The sequence below is a fragment of the Trematomus bernacchii genome, unplaced genomic scaffold, assembly GCF_902827165.1.
Source record: "Trematomus bernacchii unplaced genomic scaffold, fTreBer1.1, whole genome shotgun sequence".
Classification (NCBI taxonomy): Eukaryota; Metazoa; Chordata; class Actinopteri; order Perciformes; family Nototheniidae; genus Trematomus; species Trematomus bernacchii.
Window position 1 is genome coordinate 13,042,188 of NW_022987973.1, and position 12,356 is coordinate 13,054,543.

At 38.5% G+C, this 12,356-nt stretch overlaps 1 protein-coding gene across 1 annotated transcript; it reads right to left on the bottom strand.

The window, feature by feature from the left end:
- Positions 1 to 310: 310 nt before the first annotated feature.
- On the bottom strand, positions 311 to 4,451 carry LOC117471838 (protocadherin-20). The gene is given in 10 exon segments (XM_034117075.1): positions 311 to 1,517; positions 1,520 to 1,939; positions 1,942 to 1,977; positions 1,980 to 2,055; positions 2,058 to 2,175; positions 2,177 to 3,332; positions 3,335 to 3,393; positions 3,395 to 3,547; positions 3,549 to 3,688; positions 4,299 to 4,451. Coding segments are annotated over 10 exon segments (2,658 nt in total). The 5' UTR covers positions 4,347 to 4,451; the 3' UTR covers positions 311 to 1,065.
- Between the last annotated feature and the right edge of the window lie 7,905 nt (positions 4,452 to 12,356).

The following is a 12,356-nucleotide window of genomic DNA, read 5'->3' on the forward strand; positions in this document are numbered from 1 at the left end:
ATATCACTTAAGGTGGGGTAGGTCATTTTGGAGAAACCGGCTCGAGTGCGCTAGAATTTGAAAATACACAACCGGAAAAAAATCTGCCACTTCCCTTACAGAGCCTCTCCTCCAACACACAAGAACGTGCACATGACCAATGATGGCACGAGATGAAGTTTGTGCACAGATAGAAGTGCTGACAGGCAGGTAGGCCTCCAGTTATTTTAGCCGGGGCCGGCTAAAATGATTGGTCGTGCTTTTTACAGTACTACGGCTTCACAGATGACATTTTTTTATGGATTTTTTTGTCAAAAGCACTTCATTGCTAATCGGGAAGTGTATCTCGAGCCGGTTTCTCAAACTTACCCTACCCACACCTTAAAGCATTTAAATATATTGCAAAACTATTAAGTGGGAATTAAAGTTAAGTTGTTTAATCCACATTTTTAGTTTTAAAAAATGACTGCTTATAGCATTTGTGCATACTGTGTTACAGTTATAGAGCTTGATGTACTGTATATTGACGCGGGGAGTTCTTTAAATATTACAAAATACAACGCCTTGAATAAAGTCATACATCTGACTAGCCTTTTCTGTACCAATTCCAGATTAAAAATGCAATTTTTCTAAAACAACAGTGGAGAACGAAAACAGTTTTGTGCCTTAAATTGTCCTTTGCCTTTCTCGTGCAGTGCAAAAGTTTGATATAAAATTTAAAATTGTTTTTACAATATTTACACAAGACCTTATATTCAGTTTTCTTCAATTAATTGCTCTTTTGATTTGAAATAAAGCTGTTATTTCTCTGATGCTAATAATGATTAATTCCTTACTTTTTTTGACACTCCACGTCTCGTTAAGTGTCATGTTTTATAGATATTATAAAACATGGAAAAGTGAATGGGACTGTATGGCCTAGGAGAGGAACCAATGGCATCTAAATCAAACTTCACACTGCAGTAATAACAATAATATAACAAAAAGCAAAAAGAGCAACTTCATGTTAGAACTACACTTCTCACAGTGAGATTTGTAAACATTCATGTAAACAGTGGTGTTTTTGGATGTGTGGACAACTGGAAATCAGATGTTAGATATCGGCCTGAGCTTTCTGTTTACACCCTGAATCGAGTCATTCTTCTTTTTCAAAGGTCTCTCCACTTCTGATCCTTTCTTTCGCTGCTTTTTAAATCTTTTACAGCATATGTAAGATGTCAGAGTAACAACTGTGAAGAAAAGTCCTAGACATGTCACAGAAAGAGCAATAAGGACAGGCTGACAGGGGAACAACTCATACCTCTCAGGCCCCTGTGTCATCTGGCCTTTAAACCAGGGCCTCTCCTCTACCTCAATCCCAGCCTCCCTGGTCAACAGGCTCTGGATGTAGCTCTCGTTGCTCACAGTTTCATTGACAAAGAAGTTAACCATGACTGTTGAGTAAAGCGGTTCAGGCTGACCATGATCAGTGACCTTCACCAGAAGGCTGTAGAGGCCCCGATTGCTAAGCTCCCTCTTTAATGTGATATTTCCTGTTCTGGGTCAATGGCAAATGACCCTGGCTCTCCCCCTTTCCTCTTAATGATACTATAGGCGATCACAGCATTCATTCCTGTATCCTTATCCACAGCATAGACTTCTGTTATTGATGTTCCTGGTAGTGTATTGGGTAAAACCAGCATGTAAGACTGATTGGACTGGGGGAAGAGGACAATAGGTGGGTTGTCATTTACATCCAACAACAGCACTGTGACCATAGTAACGCAGGACAGAGCAGGCTCTCCACCATCGACGGCCTCTATCCACAGCTGATATGTCCCTTGTTGCTCACGGTCCAGTGAGGTCTTGGCCCTCAGTGCCCCTTTGCCTGTGTCTATCAGAAGATGTCGCTGCCATTGAGGATGGACAGGCCACCAACCATTTTCCTCAGCATCGGCATCAGTCACAGAGAGGACACCGATTCACCATATCCCGGGAAGTTCTCTGGCACAAAGAAGTGAAGTCCTTATCGATGAAGCGTGGACTGTTTGTCTTGCGGTCTTGCACAGTCAACACACCTACAGTTGCAAGCGACTCTCCCTCCTGGGTGTCCCCCTGGTCTATACGGCTCTCACTATGAAACGGTAGGTCTCTTTCTCCTCACGGTCCAGCGATGTGGTAACAGTCAGACACCTGTCACACGATCTATCACAAGATCCCTGGGGCGTCTCCTCCAAGAAGGTAGATGACTTCCCCTCGACCTTCGCTGTCCTGGTCTGTGGCTTGGAACTGGGTCAGAAAGGTATTTGGCGGATTGTTCTCTTCTACAGATACTTCCACCAAAGCCTGCTGAAACACTGGTGCATTATCATTCTCATCCAATACTTGCACCTTGAGGAAGGTCTTGATGACAAGCCCTTGAGAACTCGTAGCAACCACAATTAGCTCATACTCCTGTGTCTTCTCATAATCCAGAGGCTCTGTAGTTTCCAACAGGTATTCATTCTTCAACGTTTGATAAGGGCCAAGCCTGAAGGGACCAGTCCCTTCTAAATGACAGTCCACTCTTTGGTTAATATCAATATTTTTGACAGTAAAAAAAGCAATTGGAGAAAAGGCTGGCTCAGATTCCTTTATTGTCAACTCCCCATCATTTTCCGGTGCAATGTATCGGGGAATGACTGCAGGGGGTCCAGTAACAACCTTGATGATATGGACAGAAACAGTTGCAACTGCAGGGATACAACCAGGTCCATTGGCAAGAATGGTAAGTTTGTAAAACGTGGCTGTACCGGTGTTTATCTTCCCAGCTAGCTTGATCACTCCTGTGATCCTGTCCAAATGGAACAAGCTCCTGGCGTCCCTTGGCACACGTTCACTGTAAGCATAGCTGATCTGAGCATTAGCACCAAGGTCAGGGTCAAAAGCATGCAGACGTGCCAAATGTCCCCCTTTGGTGGTATTCCCATGCAGAGTGACATTCATTTGTGACTCTTTGAATTTGGGGCAGTTATCATTCACATCTGTGATGACAATTTTCAAAGTAGCTGCTCCAAGAAGAGGAGGGGTCCCACCGTCCTCTGCTATGATATCTGTTATATATTCAGCCTGGGTCTCTCTGTCCAAAGCCTCAGTCACAATGAGGAAGGGAGTCAGCTCGCCTCCCTCATTCTGCTCTACATCAAGTGTGAACATTCCAAAGTCATTAACAAGCCAGTAGGTCTGCACTCCATAAGGACCCAGGTCCGGGTCAACTGCAGAATGCTCCACCGCAAACCGAGCATTGATGTGAGTGTTTTCTGGGACAAACATACAGATCTCATCCACAGGAAACTTAGGCCTGTTGTCATTCACATCCTCTATAAATATCTTACTTTGACAAGCTGGAAGTGCTGCTGAGGCAACACAAACACATCCAGTGAGAGGACACATCCCCTTCCCCCCGGAGTTATCAGGACAGAGAGTCTCCCTGTCAATCTCTGTAGCAGATGTGTAAAGCTGCCCGGTCGTGCTATTAAGGTTCACATACTGTCCATTGACCTTCTTTTGTGGAAGATTGAATAAAAAGGGGGGGCTCCACCGTGAAATCCAAATGTAAGTCTTCTCCAATGGCACCTATGAAGGTTCCTCCTGGCAATCCCTCCTTTATCTTATAGATCAGCTGTTTTGCTTGGCTGAAATTTGCAAAACAGGAAGGAGGGCTGGTGTAAAGCAAGATCACCCACAATCCCTGAAATACAAGATAATTAAAGATAATACAGTTTAATAAAAGTTACAAATTATAATAGACAAAATAAGATATTCCTGTGTGTCATCCAACAATCCCGAATACAAAATACAATAATACAAATATACAAATATGTACACAAATACATATTTATACATATTTGTGTACATATTTGTATATTTGTATTATTGTATTTTGTATTCGGGATTGTTGGAAACTTTATTTCGATCTCTCTGTCTGTACAAACACACAGAAAAATTGACATTAAAGTTGACTTTGACTTTGACTTATGACATTTGTAATAAAAAACGATATTAGCAGTTGCAGAACTGCAACAATGATTTGAATTGTTATTATTACACTTCAATCATTAGGACTATAATTTAAGCAAATAAATCCATGACATTTCATTGTTGAAAGTTTAAGGTTTATTTGCAAGTTTTAGCCATAACATTGGAAATGAGAATAAAAACGATATAGTGTAGTGTAAGAGGGGCTAGTCATGTATCAGCATTAATAATAAAGCAAAGATAGTGTTCACAGTATTATAAAAGGTACTTATAGTTGTGTTAAAGTAAATTATGGCATTAGAATAATTTATTATAAAACTTACCCATATTACTCCTCTTTTGCTAAGGCTGGGGTGTCTTCTGTTGAACATGTTTATGTCCTAGTCCAGTACCTTCCACTTATGGCAGCAAGAGTGACAGCTTCAGTGACTTAGGCATTTTGAGCGTTGAGCAGCGCAGACCTCAGCTGAGTGCTATGCCTTATTGCTATCTGACTTGAACAAGTCATTCATCCCAGTGCTGGCTCAGGACACTCCCACCATATGCAAATCAGCTCCGCATGCTAACCAATGAGAGCCAATGGCCACTGGGAAATCTACTTGAGTTCACAGATTCCACTTTCATGTTGCTTTCAAAGCACATCAACACGCACCTGCACTTTCTACACACCCATGTTGTCACAATCAGCTGCATACCTTGTATTCCTGTGGCAGATAGAAAGCATATGATTACCAAGTGAGCTTATCATGACACGGAAGACAGGGCAGAGATGTAAAATATCCACAGCATGGAGATTACTTTAATTCAGCCTTAGTTAAAAAACACCACAGATGAAAAACATTGCACAGAATGAATTAAGACAAATATATAATGATACTATGACCATGCATAATGTTTCTCACAATCAACCAATGACACATCTTTGACTATTGATTACAAAATGTAATTATAGATAGATAGATAGATAGATAGATAGATACGATAGATAGATAGATAGAATAGATAGATAGATAGATAGATAGATAGATAGATGATAGATAGATAGATAGATAGATAGAAGATCGATAGATGATAGATAAATGGATGGATGGTAGATAGATAGATAGATAGATAGATAGATAGATCGATAGATAGATAGATAGCTAGATCGATAGATAGCTAGATAGATAGATTATGGATAGATAGATAGCTAGAAGACGACCGACAGACAGACAGACAGACAGACAGACAGATAGATAGATAGATAGATAGATAGATAGATAGATAGATAGATAGATAGATAGATAGATAGATAGATAGATAGATTAGATAGATAGATAGATAGATAGATAGATAGATAGATAGATATGGATGGATGATAATGATAGATAGATAGATCTCTAGATAGCTAGATAGATAGCTCGATAGATAATAGATAGATAGATAGATAGATAGATAGATAGATGGATGGATGGATGATAGATAGATAGATAGACAACAGACAGACAATAGATAGATAGATAGTAGTAGATAGATAGATAGATAGATAGATAGATAGATAGATAAAAAGAAAGAAAGAAATATATAAAAACATTATAAAACAAAGCCAGCAGATAGGTGATCTTGGCATCATAAGTGGAGCTATGGTCTGATTCTGGATTGAGCCTTTACTAAATCAACCCCCTAATCCTCATGTGTTCTAAATGCCGGGCCAGCTGTTTGCTTCGGGATTGGAAGCATACTGCTCAGAGAAATTGAGTTCTCTGGAAAAGGGCGGATTGAGACAGTCACACACACTCATTCTTTCTCATACTGCGTTAGGTCTTTGCTGTCATTACTCATCATAAGGATCTGGTGGGTGGACAATACTGCAGCCTAACATCCATGCGTTCTCTTTGTTATTTGGTCAGACTTATAGAAATAGACCAAAGACCCAGTACTTTCATGAGGCACGTTGCATAATATACAGTATATTTTAGTGATGTAGATAGATAGTAAACTAACATGGATCATCTACAAATCCATGTTGCATCCAGAGTTTTTATTGGTCCATGTGATGAGCTCATAGAAATTCTGTAAACACAGTGTAGGCACGGTAGGCTTGGAGGCTTTAGAGCATGGCAAACAGCAGATCAGGAAAATGAGAGTAATTTGAGAGCTGCCTCGAGTGCTGAGGGTCTGAGATGTTCAGCTGCTGATCATCATTGAGGAGTCAGTACAGAGCAGTTACTTTAGATTTACACATCAGAAACAATAGGATAACTACTTAGGTTTGTACTCACATTTTGTTTAAATATACAGCAATAAAGAGGGTTTAATAGTCTCTGCTCAATGGTGTCTGCAATGCATCCCACATCGTCTTATTTTCTCCATATATGAATGCATATTAAGGATAAAATGTGCAAAATATATTTGATCAATATAAGTTGTGAAGTAGTTATCACAAGTGACACAATGTCTTTGCCTTCAGCTCGATTATACAATAATACCAATTCTTACAAAATGCAGAAAATGTGTGATTTCTTCAGGGCTTGAACAATAGTGTTTATTGTGGTTCATTAAATGTGTCAAGATTATCAAGAGACACAATTATCTTGTGTTGCTAATCACACCTTTCATATTGCACATTTAGAGAATTATAAAAGAGACAACTTAGCATCTCAAACATGTTGTATGTTACAGGCTATTGTGGGCTTTAAATTATTTACACTGTAGCAGTTGCAATACCAGGAGCTGAGACACAAAGGCCAGGGATGCTTTGTGTGTCTGTCAAACCTGATACTGTGACATCTGTGACTGTTAATCCCCTTTCTTGCCCTAACAACTTTTTATAAACTGGTCAACATGCTGAGGGACAGGGAACAATTATTAAAAGTGGTATAAAATGACAGAACATTACAAATGTTTTTTAGTTGAACAGCAAATAGGTTCCTATGATTTCAATGTACTGGTTTCAAATCCAACAAATGTATTTTCTTTGTTTCTGTCACCCTCAATTGATCTTATAAAACAATTTATATTACATTTTTGTTTGAATTTTCTTTTATTATTTATCTGCAAAGTATAAACTCATATTTTAACAGCTCTAAAACTTGTGACTTGTGTTATATTACATTTTTTACATTACATTTAATTTAGCTGATGCTTTTTATCCAAAGCGACTTACAATTACCAATTACAGGGACATTCTCCCTGGAGTAACTAAGGGCTAAGTGCCTTACTCAAGGGCACACTAGTGGTGGTGTTCCTGGCGGGATTTGAACTCACTCCACTAACTTCATTTGTAAATGTCAGTGATGGTGACAGCATCTCTCAACCTTGGTGGCCAGACATAAAAAGTACTACAAAGGTTGAGTAAAGCCAAGAGGCAGTTATGTTGGTTTTAATTATGTAATGTCCTGCTCCGAGTCAGTAAGACATGAGTTTGGTAATCTTTGGCCAGATTTACCAACAGATGTCCCGTTAACCTTAGTCTTTTATTTTAATCAAAGTTCTGCTAAGCTATCTTGATAGCTAAAAGACAGCCTCATGGCTGTTAAGTAAGATGGATATGACCACACAAAAGTATTGTGTCAAGAGATACAGTAGCTTGATCAACTGTTGAATCTGTGTAAAATCATTAAACATTATCAGTGCAACAACAGTCCAAACAAAATATCTTACAATAATTTATTTTTTTATTTTCAAAATGGTGCAATATACATACGTTTTACTTTTAGCTTCCTAAAGATCTTGCGTTCTTGTTTTTGACATCAATGCACATGGATTCATTTAATTTCCTTTACAGCCATACCATACTGTATTGATAATCTGTCACATTTTTTTACCTGGTGGAGTCAGTCTCCCTTCGGCCTCATCAGTAATTTATAATGTATGTGACATTCACAAAATACAAATTAACCAAAGTGTCATTTTTGAAAAATGCCACAGCCAGTAAATGTAGTGAGTTTTTGGGCCAGCTGGAATCGCTGTTTCTACAGTATTAAACAGTTGCAGAAATCTGCATCCCAGCTTTGAGTTATTTATAATGAAATGTCTCTAGAATCGATTCACAGCAGTCAGACATAATTCCTCTATAACATCTAATTAATCAAACCTGCATTTCTCGTGTTTATCGCAAAACAATAATTGCTGCAAATTGAACACAGATTTCAGTTTAATGGAGTACCACACAATATCTGTAAAGACAGCCTATTCCACAGAGCAGAAAACTCCTTCAGTGATCATTTATTATGTCAGATTATGTCAGAGTTAAGCGTATGCCAGGGGAGGTAGCAGCTCTGCTTTACTTTGCAATAACTGGATGTGTAATGGGTGCTATTAGCATGAAGATATATCCTTACTTAGTCCCAGTATTACATTTTAGCACAAAGAGGCAGATGTAAAAGAGTATAAGACAATAAATAAACCCCATCTTTATTTTTTTGAAACTTGAAGCAACATTTACACACTGCAGCTGCATCCTCCTGTCTGAAGGAGATATACTTCACTATTCCCCCCTGCATGATCAGATCCAGGACAGCTTTTCTTTATATTTCTAGAGATACAATGAACTTGTCTTTGTATAAATGTGTTCACAGGTTTACTTCATTAAGTAGTCAGCCATATGTGTTCTTGCTCCGTCACTGCCATCTACTGGCTGAATCGACATAAAAGGTCACATATACCTCTGAGTGTAGTGCAGTATCAGTGTGTCATATTACAGACCCATAAAGATTTATTTCATGTTCCTAGTTGGATCTAAAACAAAAAATGGGACTAATCTACACCTTTGTTTGTGTTGGCCTTGTTCTACAGCTGAGAACTAGAGAATTAGATTAGTATAAATGTGAGGGTTGAGTCAAGGGCTGAACACTTGTAGAGGTACTTATTCCTGATGTGGAAAGGTAGAAAGGAAAAATGCTTAAAACTGTATTGGCGGCTTGCCATCATAAAACCAATTTTGGTGTAAAATGGAACTGTCCTAATGGAATATTACACCACACAATTTCTAAACCCCAAAGGTCTATTTATATTAACTGAAAAAATACTGCTCTGCCTTTTTATTTTTCCTCCTCGCACCTCCCCGGGTGCTCCTCTCCTCCACAGTTTTCTCCCACTACTTTTCTCCCTTTCTGCTGTTGCCGCTGATATACTGTAGATGCATCCTGGCACGAATGTGAGAAAGATCATCTGGAGGAGTGAGACAGAAACAGAGAAAAAGTGAAAAATAACATGAAAACCTTGTGAGCTTGTGTTTGATAGGCAGACAGAGCGAGAAAAAGATGGTAAGATAGCAGGAGCCGGTTAAACCTCGGAGTGGTGTGAGTGTGGCTTTGTGCCTCTGCAGGTGCAGGCTGGATATATTATTGAGAACAGGTGCTATGCTACAATGTAGGCCCCTCACAGCTGCAGCCAAGGAGATTACTAGCCAGGCTTCCCAGTAATGAAGTTTCTATCGATTGGCCCACCACAGGTTCTTGTTTCTGCCTGCTAACAGTGTAACTATTTCAGAGCCTCAATTTGAGGTTTTTGAGTACATCAATTAAGGTATAAAATAGAGTTTCCAGAAGGGAACGATTTGCTGATGAAAAAAAAACTCGCTTAGTCACTTCTCATTCTTCCATAACTCAACTCAATAATAAAGTCATTTTTTCTTCATCAATGTAAAAGTATTTTTGCTCTGGAACTACTGACTTGAAAACACTTCACTCTCACTCTGGTTTTTGTATCTGTCAGCGTGGAGGAATGTGACAACACCTTGTGAAGATACACAATTAGTTTAAGATGTAAAAACCAGCACATTTGACTACTGAAATTACTAATTACTTCCAGCAATGTTTGCCAGCAGCATTGTCATGAATTAAACCACTTGCAATATTAAATTAAACTCCTATATATTTTCATAAAACCCCTGTGCATATAAATCACACACACACACACACACACACACACACACACACACACACACACACACACACACACACACACACACACACACACACACACACACACACACACACACACACACACACACACATACACGAACACACACACACACACACACACACACACACACACACACCACACACACACACACACACACACACACACACACACACACACACACACACACACACACACACACACACATACTATAGAGTTGACTGAACAATCTTTTTCGTAAGTATTTTCATATTGAATATTAATTTGTGTGGTAGTAATTATATTAATTTCCCCTATGCAGCAGGCTTACTGAACATGGTCTATAAAATAAGAGGGAAATGAGGAACGGCAAGAGGAAACAGGAAGAAGGCTCAAATCTGTTGTGTCAAAATAATAATTGAAATTCAATGCATTCTGCTCCAGTGACTGAAGTCTTGGTCTGTTGGGATTTCCACAAGGGGAAAGATAATATAGACAAATAGACAAATATTATATAGAAAAAAAGACAATAGATTAATGTCATTACCTCTGTTGTTTATCTACATTTATGAATGATGTTGAGCCAGGTTAAGAAAAAAACAGACCAAATGCTTTATATTTTTGATACACGAAAGAAAGAAAGGTGTGATGTTACAATTTGCCATCTGCTTCAGGGAAATGACATACATTTAGACTCGTTTTGGTACCACTTTACAATAAGACTACCCTTATAAAGGGTTTACGAATAGTTTGTAGTTCATTTATTAATTAGGTTTTGAACACTTTATAAATCATTAATAAGCTTTTATAAGACATGAGATAAACAGGGCGACTGTGACCGGTTGCTTGCCAAATAGTGAGCACATTTATCTGTACTGCTAAGCCTTATATTGGCTACTTAGCTTACTTCTTCTTCTTCATCAGCCAGAATCCTTGGTATCTGTTGTTCACTGAGTTGATTCCCCCCTTCCATCTTGATGTTTCTTGGCATCTCTTATGACCATTTATGAATGAGTTACTAACATTTATAACTGCCAAAAGGGAGCCTTATTGTAAAGTGTGACACATATCACCATTTATTAATGAGTTACTACCATTTATAATTGGTAAAAGGGAGCCTTATTGTAAAGTGTGAACCAAATCACCATCTATTGATGAGTCACTACCATTTATAACTACTGAAAGGGTGCGTTGTTTACATACACATGTCCATTTATGAATGAGTTATAACATTCACGCTTACCTAATACACATTTTTCTCATGAAATGCAAAGTAAGATGCAACAGAACCAAGCAAAACATTTTATTCACACATGAAGAAAATCAGGACTCAAAGTAATGAGTTTGTTTAGTATGACTGATACACATATTTAAAGGGGACCTATCATGCAAAATGCACTTGTGTACGTCTTTTATACATGAATATGTGTCCCCGGTGTTCCAGGGAACTCACCAAGTGTCAGAAAACACAACCCTCTCTATTTTCCTCCATACCCAAATCTCTAAAAAAGGGGCTGCAACGGATCTGATCAAAACTGACCCAGATTTGAACACTGTCCTGACGTCAGGACAGTGGCGCTACGGCTATTGGGTCAACTCTCCACCTATCAGGGGAATGTGGGGTTGGGCCACGGCCGGCCATTGCCGCTCGAAAGCGCTGGAGACGCTGTAGTACATATGCCAGGCCTGTGTTCTCCAGGTGTGTCCAAAGCGTCCACGTGCATATTAACAAAAAATAAAACATAACATCATCTTAGTTAACAACAAAATGCACACAAATTACAGTAAAAATTGTTGCACATCATGTTTCAAAATGCCATACTTGTGTATTAGGTGCATTGTATAACATTTAAGGATAATTATACAGTAATGGTCCATATTGATTTTTTATTTTTATTTTGTATTCTCTTGTACAAGAAAACCCATCTCTAACTGCCGAACATAGTGGGTACAGTACCTTCTCCCAGACACAAATACTTAAATAAAATAGTTTACTTTATCAGCATTGGTATTACCAATGCTTACTATTTATTTGATACCAATTTGGTAATACATTTAATAAAAAGAACAAGGTTTGGGTTTGTTCTTCAGATATGACTGTGACGTTAACGTGTAAGCTCAATAATTAACTCCAGATCAACCAACCGTATTATAATATCTGAGTAATCATCTTGAAATATGATATTATTATTTGTAATATACACACAACTTATTGTGAGGTTGATTTCACATACACTACGCCGCTCTTCAACACTACTTTGACGTTAGCTTGTCTACATAATCGATCATAGCGAATTTAAATTAACCTTAGCAATGCATAAAGTTACCTACCTAATAAAATATCTCTCTAACTTACAAGGATGACCTTATTTTACCAACCTCAAACAGAAGCTGTTTATTCTACAGTATTATCCCACTTAATGCTTAACATTTCTCTATTACGTTTTAACTTGGAGGCTACGATTAGCATCGTTAGCACAGATGTAGCTACCACTTGC